The sequence below is a fragment of the Rana temporaria genome (assembly GCF_905171775.1).
Source record: "Rana temporaria chromosome 11 unlocalized genomic scaffold, aRanTem1.1 chr11x, whole genome shotgun sequence".
NCBI classification, from domain to species: domain Eukaryota; kingdom Metazoa; phylum Chordata; class Amphibia; order Anura; family Ranidae; genus Rana; species Rana temporaria.
In genome coordinates this window covers 61328-86203 of record NW_024404488.1, presented here as the reverse complement: position 1 = coordinate 86203, position 24876 = coordinate 61328, and the positions used below count along the sequence as shown (strand labels likewise).

The following is a 24876-nucleotide window of genomic DNA, read 5'->3' as shown; positions in this document are numbered from 1 at the left end:
ATCCCAACGCACTCCTGATCCCTGCATTCTGAGCCCAACGCACTCCTGATCCCTGCATTCTGAGCCCAACGCACTCCTGATCTCTGCATTCTGAGCCCAACGCACTCCTGATCTCTGCATTCTGAGCTCAACGCACTCCTGATCTCTGCATTCTGAGCCCAACGCACTCCCGATCCCCTGCATTCTTATCCCAACGCACTCCCGATCCCCTGCATTCTTATCCCAACGCACTCCTGATCCCTGCATTCTGAGCCCAACGCACTCCTGATCCCTGCATTCTGACCCAACGCACTCCTGATCTCTGCATTCTGAGCCCAACGCACTCCTGATCTCTGCATTCTGAGCCCAATGCACTCCTGATCCCTGCATTCTGAGCCCAACGCACTCCTGATCTCTGCATTCTGAGCTCAACGCACTCCCGATCCCTGCATTCTGAGCCCAACGCACTCCCGATCCCTTCATTCTGAGCCCAACGCACTCCCGATCCCTGCATTCTGAGCCCAACGCACTCCTGATCCCTGCATTCTGAGCCCAACGCACTCCTGATCCCTGCATTCTGAGCCCAACGCACTCCTGAGCCCTGCATTCTGAGCCCAGCGCACTCCTGATCCCTGCATTCTGAGCCCAACGCACTCCTGATCCCTGCATTCTGAGCCCAACGCACTCCTGATCCCTGCATTCTAAACCCAACGCACTCCTGATCCCTGCATTCTGAGCCCAACGCACTCCCGATCCCTGCATTCTTAGCCCCACGCACTCCCGATCCCTGCATTCTTAGCCCAACGCACTCCTGATCCCTGCATTCTTAGCCCAACGTACTCCCGATCCCCTGCATTCTTATCCCAACGCACTCCCGATCCCTGCATTCTGAGCCCAATGCACTCCTGATCCCTGCATTCTGAGCCCAACGCACTCCTGATCTCTGCATTCTGAGCTCAACGCACTCCCGATCCCTGCATTCTGAGCCCAACGCACTCCCGATCCCTTCATTCTGAGCCCAACGCACTCCCGATCCCTGCATTCTGAGCCCAACGCACTCCCGATCCCTTCATTCTGAGCCCAACGCACTCCCGATCCCTTCATTCTGAGCCCAACGCACTCCCGATCCCTGCATTCTGAGCCCAACGCACTCCTGATCCCTGCATTCTGAGCCCAACGCACTCCTGATCCCTGCATTCTTAGCCCAACGCACTCCTGAGCCCTGCATTCTGAGCCCAACGCACTCCTGATCCCTGCATTCTGAGCCCAACGCACTCCTGAGCCCTGCATTCTGAGCCCAACGCACTCCTGATCCCTGCATTCTGAGCCCAACGCACTCCTGAGCCCTGCATTCTGAGCCCAACGCACTCCTGATCCCTGCATTCTGAGCCCAACGCACTCCTGAGCCCTGCATTCTGAGCCCAACGCACTCCCGATCCCTGCATTCTTAGCCCCACGCACTCCCGATCCCTGCATTCTTAGCCCAACGCACTCCTGATCCCTGCATTCTTAGCCCAACGTACTCCCGATCCCCTGCATTCTTATCCCAACGCACTCCTGATCCCTGCATTCTTATCCCAACGCACTCCTGATCTCTGCATTCTGAGCTCAACGCACTCCTGATCTCTGCATTCTGAGCCCAACGCACTCCCGATCCCTGCATTCTGAGCCCAACGCACTCCCGATCCCTTCATTCTGAGCCCAACGCACTCTCGATCCCTGCATTCTGAGCCCAATGCACTCCTGATCCCTGCATTCTGAGCCCAACGCACTCCTGATCCCTGCATTCTGAGCCCAACGCACTCCTGATCCCTGCATTCTGAGCCCAACGCACTCCTGATCCCTGCATTCTGAGCCCAACGTACTCCTGATCCCTGCATTCTGAGCACAACGTACTCCTGATCCCTGCATTCTGAGCCCAACGCACTCCCGATCCCTGCATTCTGAGCCCAACGCACTCCCGATCCCTGCATTCTGAGCCCAACGTACTCCTGATCCCTGCATTCTGAGCCCAACGCACTCCTGATCCCTGCATTCTGAGCCCAACGCACTCCTGATCCCTGCATTCTTAGCCAACGCACTCCTGATCCCTGCATTCTGAGCCCAACGCACTCCTGATCCCTGCATTCTGAGCCCAACGCACTCCTGATCCCTGCATTCTGAGCCCAACGCACTCCCGAGCCCTGCATTCTGAGCCCAAAGCACTCCCGTGCCCTGCATTCTGAGCCCAACGCACTCTAGAGCCCTGCATTCTGAGCCCAACGCACTCTAGAGCCCTGCATTCTGAGCCCAACGCACTCCTGTTTCCTGCATTCTGAGCCCAACGCACTCCTGAGCCCTGCATTCTGAGCCCAACGCACTCCTGTTTCCTGCATTCTGAGCCCAACTCACTCCTGATCCCTGCATTCTGAGCCCAACGCACTCCTCAGCCCTGCATTCTGAGCCCAACGCACTCCTCAGCCCTGCATTCTGAGCCCAACGCACTCCTGATCCCTGCATTCTGAGCCCAACGCACTCCTGATCCCTGCATTCTGAGCCCAACGCACTCCTGATCCCTGCATTCTGAGCCCAACACACTCCTGATCCCTGCATTCTGAGCCCAACGCACTCCTGATCTCTGCATTCTGAGCCCAACGCACTCCCGATCCCTGCATTCTGAGCCCAACGCACTCCCGATCCCTTCATTCTGAGCCCAACGCACTCTCGATCCCTGCATTCTGAGCCCAATGCACTCCTGATCCCTGCATTCTGAGCCCAACGCACTCCTGATCCCTGCATTCTGAGCCCAACGCACTCCTGATCCCTGCATTCTGAGCCCAATGCACTCCTGATCCCTGCATTCTGAGCCCAACGTACTCCTGATCCCTGCATTCTGAGCCCAACGCACTCCTGATCCCTGCATTCTGAGCCCAACGCACTCCTGATCCCTGCATTCTGAGCCCAACGCACTCCTGATCCCTGCCTTCTGAGCCCAACGCACTCCTGATCCCTGCATTCTGAGCCCAACGTACTCCTGATCCCTGCATTCTGAGCACAACGTACTCCTGATCCCTGCATTCTGAGCCCAACGCACTCCTGATCCCTGCATTCTGAGCCCAACGCACTCCCGATCCCTGCATTCTGAGCCCAACGTACTCCTGATCCCTGCATTCTTAGCCCAACGCACTCCTGATCCCTGCATTCTGAGCCCAACGCACTCCTGATCCCTGCATTCTGAGCCCAACGCACTCCTGATCCCTGCATTCTGAGCCCAACGCACTCTAGAGCCCTGCATTCTGAGCCCAACGCACTCCTGATCCCTGCATTCTGAGCCCAACGCACTCTAGAGCCCTGCATTCTGAGCCCAACGCACTCCTGTTTCCTGCATTCTGAGCCCAACGCACTCCTGAGCCCTGCATTCTTAGCCCCACGCACTCCTGATCCCTGCATTCTGAGCCCAACGCACTCCTGTTTCCTGCATTCTGAGCCCAACGCACTCCTGATCCCTGCATTCTGAGCCCAACTCACTCCTGATCCCTGCATTCTGAGCCCAACGCACTCCTCAGCCCTGCATTCTGAGCCCCACGCACTCCTGATCCCTGCATTCTGAGCCCAACGCACTCCTGTTTCCTGCATTCTGAGCCCAACGCACTCCTCAGCCCTGCATTCTGAGCCTAACGCACTCCTGATCCCTGCATTCTGAGCCCAACTCACTCCCGATCCCTGCATTCTGAGCCCAACGCACTCCTGATCCCTGCATTCTGAGGGCAGTGTTTAAAATTACATTTTAGTTTTAATTACCATGATATAAAATAATGGATGTGGGGGCCTTTTGATGGGCGTGATCATTATTTTTTTTTTGGGGGGGGTGGGGCTGTACATTGTTGGACCCAGGCAGCACAAGGTCTTGGGCCAGCCCTGGCTCTTTCTGGCTTTAGTCCTTTTAGAACTTATCTATGTACGGTTACCCGGTAGACAAGAAATTACTGAAAACTGACAGCCAGGCAGGTAGCATTTTCAGAAGCAGGCTCCCTGGCACAAGGCGGACCCCACACACATTTGTAGCGTTTATAGAATAAATCTTACCTCTTGCCGTCTGCCTTCTGGATCTTCACCCACTGCTCCACCTGGCCCATCACGCTGCGCCGCTGCCCATGTTTCTCCGGCTCGGCTCTAGATACGAAGCCCCTCTTGTAGGTGTCGGCTCCGTTCTGCTCCATGGGACTGGTGTTGGTCCGGAAGGAAGCCGGCAAGGTCCCGTTCCTCTCCAGGGTCTGGGGTTGAGGCGTCTGTGGGGGCGCATATCGGTACCGCTTGGTGAAATCGGTGAAGGCGGACTGCCGGTCGCTGTAGAGAAAAGAATTCTGTGCTTTCCCTCCATTGGCGTTGATTGTGTTTTTGTGGGCGACGAAGCTCTCGCGGTCAGGGCCGTTCCGGAAACGCTCCTGTTCCTCCAGATCCCGGTAGTGGTAATCCTTGTCTATCCGCTCCGTGAATCGTTCCTTATCCCCGCCCTTCCGCTGGCGTTCTTTGTCTCCGCCGGTCCAATTAGGTTCCTTATCCGGCTCCCGCTGGCGCTTATTGTCTCCGCCATTCCGATAGCGGTCCTTATCTGCCACCTGCCGATAGTGTTCTTTGTCCGCCGTCTCTCGATAGCGTTCTTTGTCCGCCGCTTCCCGGTGGCGTTCTTTGTCCGCCGTCTCCCGGTAGCGATCTTTGTCCGCCGCCTCCCGGTAGCGTTCTTTGTCCGCCGCCTCCCGGTAGCGCTCTTTGTCCGCCGCCTCCCGGTAGCGCTCTTTGTCCGCCACCTCCCGAAAGTGTTCTTTCTCTGCCGCCTCCCGAAAGTGTTCTTTCTCCGCCGCCTCCCGAAAGTGTTCTTTCTCCGCCGCCTCCCGAAAGTGTTCTTTCTCCGCCGTCTCCCGGTAGCGCTCCTTCTCCCCCACCACTGGGTAGCGCTCTTTCTCCCCTTCTTCTCGGTAGCCATCTTGGAGTCCCATGTCACGGTATTGGTCCTTCTCTCTGGAGTTGCGCCGCGGCTCCTCGTTTCTGGGTGCCGGCAGCTCTTTGGGTTTGGAGTAGCTGCTCCTCATCTGGACCGTCTCCGGCTGGGGAAACTCCTTGAAGGACTCGGTGTGGTTGTTCACCGGGACCGCCGGCCATTCCACGTCAACAATCTCCCTAAAACATGAAAAAACATTTCTATTAGACAATTTTTCTTTTCTGGGACAATAATTGAGGAATCAGGAGACCCTCAGAGAAATGTCATCACCTCCACCCCCTCCCCAGTCCATCCCGTCTCTCTCCCGACGCGGTGAGTCATGGCGGTCCCTCAATGCGGACTTTGGATGAAGATAGTGCTGAGCTCAGGACTCACATCCCCCGTCAGAGAATGAATCCTCAGCTGACACAATCCGGGATTCTGCAGACTCCGCGGCCGGGTTAGAGACCCTGCGCTCTCCGCAGAGCGTTCCCGGGTGGCCCGGATCTGCAGCATCTCTTAAGCCGATCAATAAAAGACACGGCACAATGTCAATTAACAGCCAGCGTCAGTAAATGAGGAATAATCAAAAAATCGAGAACCAATCCGCAGATCGGGGGAGGGAGAGACTGCAGGAGATAAAGCGGAATCCTTAGAACGCCATGTGATATCAGGAGTCCTATAGGAGGACACGATAATTCTCCACATTCCCGGATACCACCGGACAATCACCGGGGAGCAGATCGGGAGAATGTGGGGGGTCATAAAATGCCGGATATTTAAACTTGAAGGCAACGGTGTCCAACCGCTGCAGAGCTAAACGCGTTTCACCTTATATAAGGCAGTGTGCATGCTATTGGGGACTACAAGTCTCACCATGGTCTCTCCTCACTGTTGAGGACTACAAGTCTCAGCGTTGTCTCTCCTCACTGTTGAGGACTACAAGTCTCAGCGTTGTCTCTCCTCACTGTTGAGGACTACAAGTCTCAGCGTGGTCTCTCCTCACTGTTGAGGACTACAAGTCTCAGCGTGGTCTCTCCTCACTGTTGAGGACTACAAGTATCACCATGGTCTCTCCTCACTGTTGAGGACTACAAGTCTCACCATGGTCTCTCCTCACTGTTGAGGACTACAAGTCTCACCATGGTCTCTCCTCACTGTTGAGGACTACAAGTCTCACCATGGTCTCTCCTCACTGTTGAGGACTACAAGTCTCACCATGGTCTCTCCTCACTGTTGAGGACTACAAGTCTCACCATGGTCTCTCCTCACTGTTGAGGACTACAAGTCTCACCATGGTCTCTCCTCACTGTTGAGGACTACAAGTATCACCATGGTCTCTCCTCACTGTTGAGGACTACAAGTATCACCATGGTCTCTCCTCGCTGTTGAGGACTACAAGTATCACCATGGTCTCTCCTCACTGTTGAGGACTACAAGTCTCACCATGGTCTCTCCTCACTGTTGAGGACTACAAGTCTCACCATGGTCTCTCCTCACTGTTGAGGACTACAAGTCTCACCATGGTCTCTCCTCGCTGTTGGGAAATACAAGTTTTAGCAAGTCTGAGTTACTCAAGCCCTGTAGGCCCCATCAGAGGGAGGATTGCCAATAATGGAAGTTATCAATGATTTGTGGACAATTCTATTTACCAAGGAAAATAATTTGATACAAATTCCAAAATAATAAAGATGAGAACTTTACCCCTTAACTTCTATAACAAGGGTACTATAACCCCCAATGTGGAGATCTGGTCTCCCCGAAATCCCCCCCTGCAGACTATAACCCCCAATGTAGAGATCTGGTCTCCCCGAAATCCCCCCCTGCAGACTATAACCCCCCAATGTAGAGATCTGGTCTCCCCGAAATCCCCCTCCAGACTATAACCCCCCAATGTAAAGATCTGGTCTCCCCGGAATCCCCCTCCAGACTATAACCCCCAATGTAGAGATCTGGTCTCCCCGGATCCCCCTCCAGACTATAACCCCCAATGTAGAGATCTGGTCTCCCCGGATCCCCCTCCAGACTATAACCCCCAATGTAGAGATCTGGTCTCCCCGGATCCCCCTGCAGACTATAACCCCCAATGTAGAGATCTGGTCTCCCCGGATCCCCCTCCAGACTATAACCCCCAATGTAGAGATCTGGTCTCCCTGGATCCCCCTGCAGACTATAACCCCCAATGTAGAATCTGGTCTCCCTGGATCCCCCTCCAGACTATAACCCCCAATGTAGAGATCTGGTCTCCCTGGATCCCCCTCCAGACTATAACCCCCAATGTAGAGATCTGGTCTCCCCGGAATCCCCCCTGCAGACTATAGCCCCCCAATGTAGAGATCTGGTCTCCCCAGAATCCCCCTCCAGACTATAACCCTCAATGTAGAGATCTGTTCTCCCCGGAATCCCCCCCTCCAGACTATAACCCCCAATGTAGAGATCTGGTCTCCCCGAAATCCCCCTCCAGACTATAACCCCCAATGTGGAGATCTGGTCTCCCCGGATCCCCCTCCAGACTATAACCCCCAATGTGGAGATCTGGTCTCCCCGAAATCCCCCTCCAGACTATAACCCCCAATGTGGAGATCTGGTCTCCCCGAAATCCCCCTCCAGACTATAACCCCCCAATGTAGAGATCTGGTCTCCCTGGATCCCCCTCCAGACTATAACCCCCAATGTGGAGATCTGGTCTCCCCGAAATCCCCCTCCAGACTATAACCCCCAATGTGGAGATCTGGTCTCCCCAGAATCCCCCTCCAGACTATAACCCCTCAATGTAGAGATCTGGTCTCCCCGGAATCCCCCTCCAGACTATAACCCCCAATGTAGAGATCTGGTCTCCCTGGAATCCCCCTCCAGACTATAACCCCCAATGTAGAGATCTGGTCTCCCCGGAATCCCCCCCTGCAGACTATAACCCCCCAATGTAGAGATCTGGTCTCCCTGGAATGCCCCTCCAGACTATAACCCCCAATGTAGAGATCTGGTCTCCCCGGATCCCCCTCCAGATTATAACCCTCAATTTAGAGATCTGGTCTCCCCAGAATCCCCCCCTGCAGACTATAACCCCCAATCTAGAGATCTGGTTGCCCCGGAATGCCCCTCCAGACTATAACCCCCCAATGTAGAGATCTGGTCTCCCCGGAATGCCCCTCCAGACTATAACCCCCCAATGTAGAGATCTGGTCTCCCCGGAATCCCACTCTGCAGACTATAACCCCCAATGTAGAGATCTGGTCTCCCCGGATCCCCCTCTGCAGACTATAACCCCCAATGTAGAGATCTGGTCCCCCCGGAATCCCCCCCGCAGACTCTAACCCCCCAATGTAGAGATCTGGTCTCCCTGGAATCCCCCCCTGCAGACTCTAACCCCCCAATGTAGAGATCTGGTCTCCCTGGAATCCCCCCCTGCAGACTATAACCCCCAATGTAGAGATCTGGTCTCCCTGGAATCCCCCCCTGCAGACTCTAACCCCCCAATGTAGAGATCTGGTCTCCCTGGAATCCCCCCCTGCAGACTATAACCCCCAATGTAGAGATCTGGTCTCCCCGGAAACCCCCCCTGCAGACTCTAACCCCCCAATGTAGAGATCTGGTCTCCCCGGAATCCCCCTCCAGTATTGTAGAAGTACAATCCCCTCCCCCAGGGGCCTGTAATTTGGAAAACATTGCATAGACTGTCTAGGAGCGCGCCCCTGTGCACGCAGCACTTGCCTTTTGTTGTCGGGGGTGCTCTGGACGAGAGTCGCTTGGTTCATCGCCCGGATCCAGCCATTCATGTCCTCCTGGGTGTCAGCACTGAAGAAGTAGGTCCTCATTCCCGGGTTCTCATGCTCTCGGTGCTGGATGTAGGCACGCATGCTATTGTGTACCGCCTGAGACAAGAACACACCGCCAACGTCACCAAATGTTCACTCCGGGACACAGCACCCTCTGCCCCCCCCCCCACAGAGATCACCCTACACCCCCCCCCCCCACAGAGATCACCCTACACACCCCCCCACAGAGATCACCCTCCACCCCCCCCCACAGAGATCACCCTACACCCCCCCCCCACACAGAGATCACCCTACACCCCCCCACAGATCACCCTACATCCCCCCCCCACAGAGATCACCCTACACCCCCCCCCCACAGAGATCACCCTCCCCCCCCCCCCCACAGAGATCACCCTCCCACCCCCCCACCCCACAGAGATCACCCTACACCCCACAGAGATCACCCTACACACCCCCCCCACAGAGATCACCCTACACACACACCCCCACAGAGATCACCCTCCCCCCCCCCCCCACAGAGATCACCCTACAACCCCCCACAGAGATCACCCTACACCCCCCCACAGAGATCACCCTACACACACACCCCCACAGAGATCACCCTCCACCCCCCCCACAGAGATCACCCTACACCCCCCCCCACACAGAGATCACCCTACACCCCCCCCCCCACAGAGATCACCCTACACACACACCCCCACAGAGATCACCCTACACCCCCCCTCCCACAGAGATCACCCTACACCCCCCCACAGAGATCACCCTACACCCCCCCCCCACAGAGATCACCCTACACACCCCCCCACAGAGATCACCCTCCACCCCCCCCCACAGAGATCACCCTACACCCCCCCCCACACAGAGATCACCCTACACCCCCCCCCCCCACAGAGATCACCCTACACACACACCCCCACAGAGATCACCCTACACCCCCCCCCCCACAGAGATCACCCTACACCCCCCCCCACAGAGATCACCCCCCCCCCCCCCCCCCCCACAGAGATCACCCTACACCCCCCCACAGAGATCACCCTACACCCCCCCCCACAGAGATCACCCTACACCCCCCCCCCCACAGAGATCACCCTACACACACACCCCCACAGAGATCACCCTACACCCCCCCCCCCACAGAGATCACCCTACACCCCCCCCACAGAGATCACCCTCCCACCCCCCCACCCCACAGAGATCACCCTACACCCCCCCACAGAGATCACCCTACACCCCCCCCCACAGAGATCACCCTACACCCCCCCCCCACAGAGATCACCCCTACACCCCCCCTCCCACAGAGATCACCCTACACCCCCCCTCCCACAGAGATCACCCTACACCCCCCCACAGAGATCACCCTACACCCCCCCCCCACAGAGATCACCCTACACCCCCCCCCCACAGAGATCACCCCTACACCCCCCCCCACAGAGATCACCCTCCACCCCCCCCACAGAGATCACCCTACACCCCCCCACAGAGATCACCCTACACCCCCCCCACCGAGATCACCCTACACCCCCCCCCCCCCCCGACCAATCACATGATATCCAGAGACCTCCCATCAGAGGAAAGACCCTCCCCCGACCAATCACATGATATCCAGAGACCTCCCATCAGAGGAAAGACCCTCCCCCGACCAATCACATGATATCCAGAGACCCCCCATCAGAGGAGAGACCCCCCCCCCCGACCAATCACATGATATCCAGAGACCTCCCATCAGAGGAAAGACCCTCCCCCGACCAATCACATGATATCCAGAGACGTCCCATCAGAGGAAAGACCCTCCCCCGACCAATCACATGATATCCAGAGACCTCCCATCAGAGGAAAGACCCTCCCCCGACCAATCACATGATATCCAGAGACCTCCCATCAGAGGAAAGACCCTCCCCCGACCAATCACATGATATCCAGAGACCCCCCATCAGAGGAGAGACCCCCCCCCCCGACCAATCACATGATATCCAGAGACCTCCCATCAGAGGAAAGACCCTCCCCCGACCAATCACATGATATCCAGAGACGTCCCATCAGAGGAAAGACCCTCCCCCGACCAATCACATGATATCCAGAGACCTCCCATCAGAGGAAAGACCCTCCCCCGACCAATCACATGATATCCAGAGACCTCCCATCAGAGGAAAGACCCTCCCCCGACCAATCACATGATATCCAGAGACCTCCCATCAGAGGAAAGACCCTCCCCTGACCACAACACCCTCCATGTACCCGACACCAGAGACCACAACACCCTTCATGTACCTGACACCAGAGACCACAACACCCTCCATGTACCCGACACCAGAGACCACAACACCCTCCATGTACCCGACACCAGAGACCACAACACACTCCATGTACCCGACACCAGAGACCACAACACACTCCATGTACCTGGCACCAGAAACCACAACACCCTCCATGTACCCGACACCAGAGACCACAACACCCTCCATGTACCTGACACCAGAGACCACAACACCCTCCATGTACCTGACACCAGAGACCACAACACCCTTCATGTACACAACACCAGAGACCACAACACCCTCCATGTACCCAACACCGGAGACCACAACACCCTCCATGTACCCGACACCAGAGACCACAACACCCTCCATGTACCCGACACCAGAGACCACAACACCCTCCATGTACCTGACACCAGAGACCACAACACCCTCCATGTACCCGACACCAGAGACCACAACACCCTCCATGTACCCGACACCAGAGACCACAACACCCTCCATGTACCCAACACCAGAGACCACAACACCCTCCATGTACCTGACACCAGAGACCACAACACCCTCCATGTACCCGACACCAGAGACCACAACACCCTCCATGTACCCAACACCAGAGACCACAACACCCTCCATGTACCTGACACTAAAGACCACAACACCCTCCATGTACCCGACACCGGAGACCACAACACCCTCCATGTACCCAACACCAGAGACCACAACACCCTCCATGTACCCGACACCAGAGACCACAACACACTCCATGTACCTGGCACCAGAGACCACAACACACTCCATGTACCCGATACCAGAGACCACAACACCCTCCATGTACCTGGCACCAGAGACCACAACACACTCCATGTATCCGACATTAAAAACCACAACACACTCCATGTACCCGACACCAGAGACCACAACACCCTCCATGTACCCGACACCAGAGACCACAACACACTCCATGTATCTGACACCGGAGACCACAACACACTCCATGTATCCGACACCAGAGACCACAACACCCTCCATGTACCCGACACCAGAGACCACAACACCCTCCATGTACCCGACACCAGAGACCACAACACCCTCCATGTACCCGACACCGGAGACCACAACACACTCCATGTACCCGACACCAGAGACCACAACACCCTCCATGTACCCCAACACCAGAGACCACAACCCCCTCCATGTACCCGACACCGGAGACCACAACACACTCCATGTATCCGACACCAGAGACCACAACACCCTCCATGTACCTGACACCAGAGACCACAACACCCTCCATGTACCCTACACCATAGACCACAACCCCCTCCATGTACCTGACACCAAAGCCGAGAACGCATTCCATGTAGATGGCACTATAGACGATAACACACTCCATGCAGACAGCAGAGGATGGGACTCTCACCCCATCTCCGGCTCTATGCGGTGGGATTGGCAGCGCTGCTCTGGGACGGACTCATCACTAACGTGACCTGACAGGCAGGGAAGGGCTGTGGTGGGATCAGCAATTCTCACAGTGATCTCAGCCCCTCGTCTATTCAACTCTTCTATTCGCTACATTGTAACCGTCTGATCCGTAATGAGCGCCGCCCCTCCCCCACCACCGTCTATTCACCACAATCTACCACCGGGGGGGCAACTCACATACTGTATATAGGGGGGCCACACCCCCAAAGTGTCACATACTGTATATAGGGGGGCCCAACCCCCAAAGTGTCACATACTGTATATAGGGGGGCCCAACCCCCAAAGTGTCACATACCGTATATAGGGGGGCCACACCCCCAAAGTGTCACATACTGTATATAGGGGGGCCCAACCCCCAAAGTGTCACATACCGTATATAGGGGGGCCCAACCCCCAAAGTGTCACATACTGTATATAGGGGGGCCACACCCCCAAAGTGTCACATACTGTATATAGGGGGGCCCAACCCCCAAAGTGTCACATACTGTATATAGGGGGGCTCAACCCCCAAAGTGTCACATACTGTATATAAGGGGGCCCAACCCCCAAAGTGACACATACCGTATATAGGGGGGCCACACCCCCAAAGTGTCACATACTGTATATAGGGGGGCCCAACCCCCAAAGTGTCACATGCTGTATATAGGGGGCCCAACCCCCAAAGTGTCACATACTGTATATAGGGGGGCCACACCCCCAAAGTGTCACATGCTGTATATAGGGGGGCCCAACCCCCAAAGTGTCACATACTGTATATAGGGGGGCCACACCCCCAAAGTGTCACATACTGTATATAGGGGGGCCACACCCCCAAAGTGTCACATACTGTATATAGGGGGGCCCAACCAAGTGTCACATACTGTATATAGGGGGGCCCAACCCCCAAAGTGTCACATACTGTGTATAGGGGGGCCACACCCCCAAAGTGTCACATACTGTATATAGGGGGGCCACACCCCCAAAGTGTCACATACTGTATATAGGGGGGCCACACCCCCAAAGTGTCACATACTGTATATAGGGGGGCCCAACCCCCAAAGTGTCACATACTGTATATAGGGGGGCCCAACCCCCAAAGTGTCACATACTGTATATAGGGGGGCCCAACCCCCAAAGTGTCACATACTGTATATAGGGGGGCCCAACCCCCAAAGTGTCACATACTGTATATAGGGGGGCCCAACCCCCAAAGTGTCACATACTGTATATAGGGGGGCCCAACCAAGTGTCACATACTGTATATAGGGGGACCCAACCCCCAAAGTGTCACATACTGTATATAGGGGGGCCCAACCCCCAAAGTGTCACATACTGTATATAGGGGGGCCCAACCCCCAAAGTGTCACACACCGTATATAGGGGGGCCCAACCCCCAAAGTGTCACACACCGTATATAGGGGGACCCAACCCCCAAAGTGTCACATACTGTATATAGGGGGGCCCAACCAAGTGTCACATACTGTATATAGGGGGGCCCAACCCCCAAAGTGTCACACACCGTATATAGGGGGACCCAACCCCCAAAGTGTCACATACTGTATATAGGGGGGCCCAACCCCCAAATTGTCACATACTGTATATAGGGGGGCCCAACCCCCAAAGTGTCACATACTGTATATAGGGGGGCCCAACCCCCAAAGTGTCACATACTGTATATAGGGGGGCCACACCCCCAAAGTGTCACATGCTGTATATAGGGGGGCCCAACCCCCAAAGTGTCACATACTGTATATAGGGGGGGCCACACCCCCAAAGTGTCACATACTGTATATAGGGGGGCCCAACCCCCAAAGTGTCACATACTGTATATAGGGGGGCCACACCCCCAAAGTGTCACATACTGTATATAGGGGGGCCACACCCCCAAAGTGACATTTCAGGTGGTGAAAAGAATCTTTTATCTGCTTGGGATTCTACTGCTGAGTTCCCGGGTCTGTACACCCGCTGTGCCCATTATGAGGGGTCCCCACCATTCCTGTGCTGAGTTCCCGGATCTGTACACCCGCTGTGCCCATTATGAGGGGTTCCCACCATCCTGTGCTGAGTTCCCGGGTCTGTACACCCGCTGTGCCCATTATGAGGGGCTCTCACCATCCCTGTGCTGAGTTCCCGGGTCTGTACACCCGCTGTGCCCCATTATGAGGGGTTCCCACCATCCCTGTGCTGAGTTCCCGGGTCTGTACACCCGCTGTGCCCATTATGAGGGGTTCCCACCATCCCTGTGCTGAGTTCCCGGGTCTGTACACCCGCTGTGCCCATTATGAGGGGTTCCCACCATCCCTGTGCTGAGTTCCCGTGTCTGTACACCCGCTGTGCCCATTATGAGGGGTTCCCACCATCCCTGTGCTGAGTTCCCGGGTCTGTACACCCGCTGTGCCCATTATGAGGGGTTCCCACCATCCCTGTGCTGAGTTCCCGGGTCTGTACACCCGCTGTGCCCATTATGAGGGGTTCCCACCATCCCTGTGCTGAGTTCCCGGTTCTGTACACCCGCTGTGCCCATTATGAGGGGTTCCCACCATCCCTGTGCTGAGTTCCCGGGTCTGTACACCCGCTGTGCCCATTATGAGGGGTTCCCACCATCCCTGTGCTGAGTTCCCGGGTCTATACACCCGCTGTGCCCCATTATGAGGAGTTCCCACCATCCCTGTGCTGAGTTCCTGGGTCTGTACACCCGCTGTGCCCCATTATGAGGGGTTCCCACCATTCCTGTGCTGAGTTCCCAGGTCTGTACTCCCGCTGTGCCCATTATGAGGGGTTCCCACCATCCCTGTGCTGAGTTCCCGGGTCTGTACACCCGCTGTGCCCATTATGAGGGGTTCCCACCATCCCTGTGCTGAGTTCCCGGGTCTGTACACCCGCTGTGCCCATTATGAGGGGTTCCCTCCATCCCTGTGCTGAGTTCCCGGGTCTGTACACCCGCTGTGCCCATTATGAGGGGTTCCCACCATCCCTGTGCTGAGTTCCCGGGTCTGTACACCCGCTGTGCCCCATTATGAGGGGTTCCCACCATCCCTGTGCTGAGTTCCCGGGTCTGTACACCCGCTGTGCCCATTATGAGGGGTTCCCACCATCCCTGTGCTGAGTTCCCGGGTCTGTACACCCGCTGTGCCCATTATGAGGGGTTCCCACCATCCCTGTGCTGAGTTCCCGGGTCTGTACACCCGCTGTGCCCATTATGAGGGGTTCCCACCATCCCTGTGCTGAGTTCCCGGGTCTGTACACCCGCTGTGCCCATTATTAGGGGTTCCCACCATCCCTGTGCTGAGTTCCCGGGTCTGTACACCCGCTGTGCCCATTATGAGGGGTTCCCACCATCCCTGTGCTGAGTTCCCGGGTCTGTACACCCGCTGTGCCCATTATGAGGGGTTCCCACCATCCCTGTGCTGAGTTCCCGGGTCTGTACACCCGCTGTGCCCATTATGAGGGGTTCCCACCATCCCTGTGCTGAGTTCCGGGGTCTGTACACCCGCTGTGCCCCATTATGAGGGGTTCCCACCATCCCTGTGCCCATTATGAGGAGTTCCCACCATCCCTGTGCTGAGTTCCTGGGTCTGTACACCCGCTGTGCCCATTATGAGGGGCGGAGTGGACTGGGGGGTGAGGGGCGGAGTGGACGGGGGGGTGAGGGGCGGAGTGGACGGGGGGTGAGGGGCGGAGTGGACGGGGGGTGAGGGGCGGAGTGGACGGGGGGGGGGGGGGGGGGGGGGGGGGACGGGGGGGGGGGGGGGGGTAAGGGGCAGAGTGGAGGGGGGGGGTCCTGCGGGGACACAGAAAGAACGGGAAGGTTACCTTGAAGGAGTACTTGCGGTTGATGCGATCCTCGGGCCCCGCGGGGGAGACGATGTATCCTGGAAGCGGAATACTGCCCAGTATGGACTCTTCCTTACTATCTGTGAGAAGAAATCGGAGAATCAGAACGCTCGCTCCGGGATCCCATGTATATACATACCAATAACAGACATATCGGTGTAGCGCGGGGCACCCCCCCCCCCCCCCCCGCACGCTACACAGATATACCCCAAACCCCCCTATACTCTGCACCACACTGTACCCGGCAGCATTTCCCGCACCGAGCAGGGCGTGGGATTACGTGAATATTCTCCTGTGCAGGGAGTGGAGGGAAGACGGAATGTGACACCAAGACAAAGAATTTCACAGAGAGGAAATATAATAAACCAAAATCTGCCGGATACCGCAGAATGTGCAGAGCCATAGAAGGGGGTGTAATGGGGTGACCCCTGATCACATGGGCAGAGCCAATATCAAGTGCTGTATTGGGGGCATACTCTGATCCCCCCACCCCTAGAATGTGCAGCCATAGAAGGGGGTGTAATGGGGTGACCCCTTACCCCTGCCCAGAATGTGCAGAGACATAGAAGGGGGTGTAATGGGGTGACCCCTTACCCCTGCCCAGAATGTGCAGAGCCATAGAAGGGGGTGTAATGGGGTGACCCCTTACCCCTGCCCAGAATGTGCAGAGCCCTAGAAGTGGATCTAATGGGATGACACCAAACCCCCTGCCCCCTGAATGTGCAGAGCCCTAAGAGGAGGAATAAAAAGTGGTAACCTCTGATCCCTACACGCCCATAATGTGTACATCCATAGCAGGAGCTGTAATGGGGGTGACCCCTGACCCCCACAATGTGCAGAGCCATAGAAAGAGGTGGAATGGGTGACCCTTCACTTGACTCCCTAATGTTTCACCGTTAGAGGGAGTGACCCCTGACCCCCCACCCCCAAAATGTACAGAGCCTTAAAAGGGGATGTAATGGGGAAACCCTGACCCCCAAAATGTACAGAGCCATAAAAGGGGATGTAATGAGGAAACCTGGACTCCCCCACCCCCAAAATGTACAAAGCCATAAAAGGGGATGTAATGGGGAAACCCTGATCCCCAAAATGTACAGAGCCATCAAAGGGGATGTAATGGGGAAACCCTGACCCCCCACCCCCAAAATGTGCAGAGCCATAAAGGGGATGTAATGGGGAAACCCTGACCCCCCACCCCCAAAATGTGCAGAGCCATGAAGGGGGATGTAATGGGGAAACCCTGCCCCCCCCACCCCCAAAATGTGCAGAGCCATAAAAGGGGATGTAATGGGGAAACCCTGACCCCCCACCCCCCAAAATGTACAGAGCCATAAAAGAATTCATGGGGCATCCCCCGACTTTACCCCTCAGAGTGTGCAGAGTGCTAAAAAGGGGATGTAATGGGGTGACCCTTGACCCGCCCAACCCAGAATGTGCAGAGCTATAAAAGGGAATGTAATGGGGAAACCCTGACCGCCACCCCCATCCCCCAAAATGTACAGAGCCATAAAAGGGAATGTGATGGGGAACCCTGACCCCCAAAATGTGCAGAGCCATAAAAGGGAATGTAATGGGGAAATCCTGACCCCCCCATCCCCCAAAATGTGCAGAGCCATAAAATAATTCATGGGGCATCCCCTGACTCTCCCTCTCAGAGTGTACAGCCATAAAAGGGGATGTAATGGGGGCGAACCCTTGACCCACCCAACCCCAGAATGTGCAGAGCTATAGGAGGAGGTGTAGTAGGGATGACCCTCAACCTCCCGCCCCACTCCCTGATATTTCAGAACAAATTAAGAGAGAGTGACCTCCTGACCCCCATCCCAAAAATGTAATGGAGTTAGGCCCCCCAACACAGGAAGTGCATAAGGGGATTAATAAGGAGACATCCCCCCAGAATGTGCAGCGCCATAGAAGATAATGTACAGAATGGCTCCTGAACCCCCCCCCCCCCCCAACATGCAGAGCCATAAAAGAGAATGTAATGGGGGCGACCCCTGACCTCTCACCTTTGTAGTAAAATAAGCAAAAGTCCGATAGAAGGAACCATCTCCTCTTCCAGAGCTTCATCCCTGAGCTGTCCTATAAAGGAGAGGAGTGCAGAGTCATATATACAGTATATAGAGGAGAGGAGTGCAGAGTCATATATACAGTATATAGAGGAGAGGAGTACAGAGTCATATATACAGTATATAGAGGAGATGAGCACAGAGATGTGTATACAGTATATAGAGGAGATGAGCACAGAGATGTGTATACAGTATATAGAGGAGATGAGTACAGAGTCATATATACAGTATATAGAGGAGATGAGCACAGAGATGTGTATACAGTATATAGAGGAGATGAGCACAGAGATGTGTATACAGTATATAGAGGAGATGAGCACAGAGATGTGTATACAGTATATAGAGGAGATGAGCACAGTATACAGTATATAGAGGAGAGGAGTACATATATACAGTATATAGAGGAGATGAGCACAGTATACAGTATATAGTGGAGATGAGCACAGTATACAGTATATGGAGGATTCAGTATCCTGGGTGTTGTGTGAAGTCGGGGGGAGGGGTGGTCGGGACTCACCTGTTTGTAGAGCCATCCTCTCACCAGGACGGGGACGTTGGGGTTCCTCTTGATGGACTGATCTCTTTTCCCGAAGCTGTGCGCTTTACTGTTGGACTTCAGAACCTGGAGAGAGAAGAGGGAACGTCGGTGAGGATCTCGGGCCCCCGGGAAGGATCACATTCACGGGTCCACAATGGACGGCGATGACATGAGAAGAATGGGCGGGGTCATGTTCCCGGGGTAATAGAAGCCGCCGCCGCCAACAATGAGAGGACTGTCAATGGAAGCCAACATTTTCCTGAACGATCCGCACACTGCGAACAATCGGGGAATGCGGGATCGGTGCATAGAACAGATTTTGTATCAAGGTGAGGAAATCTGAAGCTGGAGGACCCCCATCATGTACCCCTATACAGATCCAAGGAACACGACCCCCATCATGTACTCCTATACAGATCCAAGGAACACGACCCCCATCATGTACCCCTATACAGATCCAAGGAACACGACCCCCATCATGTACCCCTATACAGATCCAAGGAACACGACCCCCATCATGTACTCCTATACAGATCCAAGGAACACGACCCCCATCATGTACCCCTATACAGATCCAAGGAACACGACCCCCATCATGTACTCCTATACAGATCCAAGGAACACGACCCCCATCATGTACCCCTATACAGATCCAAGGAACACGACCCCCATCATGTACCTCTATACAGATCCAAGGAACACGACTCCCATCATGTACTCCTCTACAGATCCAAGGAACACGACCCCCATCATGTACTCCTATACAGAACAAAGGAACACGACCCCCATCATGTACCCCTATACAGATCCAAGGAACACGACCCCCATCATGTACCCCTATACAGATCCACGGAACACGACCCCCATCATGTACACTCCTATACAGATCCAAGGAACACGACCCCCATCATGTACCCCTATACAGATCCACGGAACACGACCCCCATCATGTACTCCTATACAGATCCAAGGAACACGACCCCCATCATGTACCCCTATACAGATCCAAGGAACACGACCCCCATCATGTACTCCTATACAGATCCAAGGAACACGACCCCCATCATGTACCCCTATACAGAACCAAGGAACACGACCCCCATCATGTACCCCTATACAGATCCAAGGAACACGACCCCCATCATGTACCCCTATACAGATCCAAGGAACACGACCCCCATCATGTACTCCTCTACAGATCCAAGGAACACGACCCCCATCATGTACCCCTATACAGATCCAAGGAACACAACCCCCATCATGTACTCCTATACAGATCCAAGGAACATGACCCCCATCATGTACCCCTATACAGATCCACGGAACACGACCCCCATCATGTACCCCTATACAGATCCACGGAACACGACCCCCATCATGTACTCCTATACAGATCCAAGGAGCACGACCCCCATCATGTACCCCTATACAGATCCAAGGAACACGACCCCCATCATGTACCCCTATACAGATCCAAGGAACACGACTCCCATCATGTACTCCTCTACAGATCCAAGGAACACGACCCCCATCATGTACCCCTATACAGATCCAAGGAACACGACCCCCATCATGTACCCCTATACAGATCCAAGGAACACGACCCCCATCATGTACTCCTCTACAGATCCAAGGAACACGACCCCCATCATGTACCCCTATACAGATCCACGGAACACGACCCCCATCATGTACTCCTATACAGATCCAAGGAGCACGACCCCCATCATGTACCCCTATACAGATCCAAGGAACACGACCCCCATCATGTACCCCTCTACAGATCCAAGGAACACGACCCCCATCATGTACTCCTATACAGATCCAAGGAACACGACCCCCATCATGTACTCCTCTACAGATCCAAAGAACACGACCCCCATCATGTACTCCTATACAGATCCAAGGAACACGACCCCCATCATGTACCCCTATACAGAACCAAGGAACACGACCCCCATCATGTACCCCTCTACAGATCCAAGGAACACGACCCCCATCATGTACTCCTATACAGATCCAAGGAACACGACCCCCATCATGTACTCCTCTACAGATCCAAGGAACACGACTCCCATCATGTACCCCTATACAGATCCAAGGAACACGACTCCCATCATGTACCCCTCCAGCATGCACAGAGGTGAAGGGGACCCCGCGGTCTCTGGGCTCGGATTGGTCGGTCTGTCGGGTGGATTTTGGGCTGAAGTGAGATTTGATTTCCTCCTCACACATGAAATAATTCCTGTACTGTATACAAATAATAAACGTCCGATTTGTTTACCCCCCCCCCCCCCCCGGAGTCCCGGATACACGGTCTTTCCTCGGACTGCGCCGTCGTTTGAATTGCAAATTTCCTGAAAGCAAACAAATCTGCAGTCGATCGAGCGCGGCGCGTTCCCGTATCTCTGACAGGAACTGCTGATTGTGCCGCCTGGCACCTGAAATGTCAGAGACTACAAGGACAAAGATGGGGGTACAGGGGACCCCCAGATCATTCCACCTCTAAGGAACATGAGGAGGACTTACCTTGGGAGGGGGCCTGGTGTCGGCGGTGGACGCGGTGACCGCGGTGGAGCCCCCCTCGCTCACCATGCTGTACGGTCTTTGGTTCAGCTGCTGCGGAGACATGATCCTGCAGAGAGAAGACAATGACACCATTAAACGCCAATGCCTACTGTGCCCCCCCGGGGGGAGAGACTGCAGGGAACGTGCTGGAGGGGGTGCAGTGAGGGTGCTGTGCCCTGGGGGGGGGGGGGGGCTATAGTGGGGGCAATGATATGCACCCGGGGAAAAGTGACTGCAGTGAAGGTAAAGTGCTGTGCCCGGGGGTAGAACAACTGCAGTGAGGGCACATTGCTCTGCCTGGGGGAGGACAATGACTGCAGATGGGCATTAACCTGTGCCTGGGGGGGGGGGGAGATTGCAGTGAGGGCAATGTGCCCAGGAGGAAGGTAGGAGGTTTGTAGAATGAGACGGCAGTGAGGGCCCTGTGTTGTGTCCAGGGGTGGGGGGCGAGTGGCTGGAGTGAGGGCCCTGTGTTGTGCCCAGGGGTGAGGGGCAAGTGGCTGCAGTGAGGGCCCTGTGTTGTGCCCGGGGGTGGGGGGCAAGTGGCTGCAGTGAGGGCCCTGTGTTGTGCCCGGGGGTGGGGGGCGAGTGGCTGCAGTGAGGGCCCTGTGTTGTGCCCGGGGGTGGGGGGCAAGTGGCTGCAGTGAGGGCCCTGTGTTGTGCCCGGGGGGGGGGGGCAAGTGGCTGCAGTGAGGGCCCTGTGTTGTGCCCGGGGGTGGGGGGCAAGTGGCTGCAGTGAGGGCCCTTTGTTGTGCCCGGGGAGTGGGGGGCAAGTGGCTGCAGTGAGGGCCCTGTGTTGTGCCCGGGGGTGGGGGGCGAGTGGCTGCAGAGAGGGCCCTGTGCTGTGTCTGGGGGGGTTGCGTGGCTGCAGAGAGGGCCCTGTGCTGTTCCTGGGGGGGGGGGCTGCAGAGAGGGCCCTGTGCTGTGTCTGGGGGGGTGGAGTGGCTGCAGAGAGGGCCCTGTGCTGTTCCTGGGGGGGTGGAGTGGCTGCAGAGAGGGCCCTGTGCTGTGTCTGGGGGGCTTGAGTGGCTGAAGAGAGGGCCCTGTGCTGTGTCTGGAGGGGTGGAGTGGCTGCAGAGAGGGCCCTGTGCTGTGTCTGGAGGGGTGGAGTGGCTGCAGAGAGGGCCCTGTGCTGTGTCTGGGGGGGTAGAGTGGCTGCAGAGAGGGCCCTGTGCTGTGTCTGGGGGGGTAGAGTGGCTGCAGAGAGGGCCCTGTGCTGTGTCTGGGGGGGGGCTGCAGAGAGGGCCCTGTGCTGTGTCTGGAGGGGAGGAGTGGCTGCAGAGAGGGCCCTGTGCTGTGTCTGGAGGGGAGGAGTGGCTGCAGAGAGGGCCCTGTGCTGTGTCTGGAGGGGAGGAGTGGCTGCAGAGAGGGCCCTGTGCTGTGTCTGGGGGGGTAGAGTGGCTGCAGAGAGGGCCCTGTGCTGTGTCTGGGGGGGTATAGTGGCTGCAGAGAGGGCCCTGTGCCGTGTCTGGGGGGGGTACAGTGGCTGCAGAGAGGGCCCTGTGCTGTGTCTGGAGGGGAGGAGTGGCTGCAGAGAGGGCCCTGTGCTGTGTCTGGAGGGGAGGAGTGGCTGCAGAGAGGGCCCTGTGCTGTGTCTGGGGGGGTAGAGTGGCTGCAGAGAGGGCCCTGTGCTGTGTCTGGAGGGGAGGAGTGGCTGCAGAGAGGGCCCTGTGCTGTGTCTGGAGGGGAGGAGTGGCTGCAGAGAGGGCCCTGTGCTGTGTCTGGGGGGGTAGAGTGGCTGCAGAGAGGGCCCTGTGCTGTGTCTGGAGGGGAGGAGTGGCTGCAGAGAGGGCCCTGTGCTGTGTCTGGGGGGGTAGAGTGGCTGCAGAGAGGGCCCTGTGCTGTGTCTGGAGGGGAGGAGTGGCTGCAGAGAGGGCCCTGTGCTGTGTCTGGAGGGGAGGAGTGGCTGCAGAGAGGGCCCTGTGCTGTTCCTGGGGGGGGGGGGGGCTGTAGCAAGGGTAGAAAGAAATGAAGAACTTGCACCTCATCATTATGGCTACAATGATAAAAATTACCCCCCCCCCCCCCCGCACAGGAATCTTGGGTGAGAACCTCCTTCCCTCAGACAGAACACTGAAGATGGGTCATGGACGGGTCTTCCAGCATGACAATGACCCAAAATACACGGCCAAGGCAACAAAGGAGGGGCTCAAGAAGAAGCACATTAAAAGGTCCTGAAGTGGCCTAGCCGGTCTCCAGACCTTAATCCCATAGAAAATATGTGGAGGGAGCTGAAGGTTCGAGTGACCAAACGTCAGCCTGGAAACCATCATGACTTTGAGACGAGAAAATCCCTCCTGAGGTGTGAGAACCTGGAGGCCAATTCCAAGAAACGTCTGACCTCTGTGACCCCGACAAGGAACCTCCCCCAACTCCAAGAAACGTCTGACCTCTGTGACCCCCGACAAGGAACCTCCCCCAACTCCAAGAAACGTCTGACCTCTGTGACCCCCAACAAGGGATTCTCCACCAATCACAAGTCATGTTCTGTGAGGGGTTCACTTACTTATTCCACTTATTAAAATACAAATCAATTGATAATTTTTATGAAATGCGTTCTTCTGGATATTTTTGTAGTTATAAAAATCCGACCAATAAAATTAGAGAGACCGATCGTTTTTTTTTGTCACAAGATCAGCAGCCAATCGAATGCTTTCTTCTACACCACAGGCCCTGTGTATAATTGTGTGGTGAGTCCAGGAAGCAGTCAGTCCGTCCTCCAGGCGGGGACCCCCGAGGAATATCTCATCTCCCTCCCGATAGAAGGAAAGAAGAAATTCCCAGAGGACCATTTACATGAATAGATTTCCTCCAGTTCTCAGCATCCGTCGGGGCCTTCCTGGGAGCAGCTTAATGAGCCGGAATGATTTACTCCTAACAGCGAACATTACAGGGATCAGGGAGGCTGACGGGGCGTCACTATTCTTCCCAGAGGAGCGAAGCACCAATTCCCTCCGACCGCGGGCGACCGGCCCATGTGCATCCGAAGGATTCCGCTTCCAGCGCTCCGTGCCTCTCATGGACAGCGGACCCCGGAGTACAACCCCCATCCAGGAGGAGATACAGCGGACCCCGGACTACAACTCCCATCCAGGAGGTGATACAGCGGACCCCGGACTACAACTCCCATCCAGGACCAGATACAGAGGACCCCGGAGTACAACTCCCATCCAGGAGAGGATACAGCGGACCCCGGACTACAACTCCCATCCAGGAGGAGATACAGCGGACCCCGGACTACAACTCCCATCCAGGACCAGATACAGAGGACCCCGGAGTACAACTCCCATCCAGGAGAGGATACAGCGGACCCCGGAGTACAACTCCCATCCAGGAGATGATACAGCGGACCCCGGACTACAACTCCCATCCAGGAGGTGATACAGCGGACCCCGGACTACAACTCCCATCCAGGACCAGATACAGAGGACCCCGG

General features: G+C 56.0%; 1 protein-coding gene across 5 annotated transcripts in view; it reads right to left on the bottom strand.

Moving 5' to 3' along the window:
• The window catches only part of PLEKHA7 (pleckstrin homology domain containing A7), a gene marked incomplete at its 3' end in the record, with an annotated part of 94216 nt that overhangs the window by 35344 nt on the left and 33996 nt on the right, over positions 1 to 24876 (bottom strand). For all 5 annotated transcript variants that reach the window (XM_040334493.1, XM_040334489.1, XM_040334488.1 and 2 more), the window contains 6 exon segments: positions 4045 to 5136; positions 8648 to 8808; positions 16245 to 16345; positions 18275 to 18347; positions 18852 to 18956; positions 21402 to 21507. In XM_040334493.1, coding sequence (XP_040190427.1) covers positions 4045 to 5136; positions 8648 to 8808; positions 16245 to 16345; positions 18275 to 18347; positions 18852 to 18956; positions 21402 to 21507 — 1638 coding nt within the window.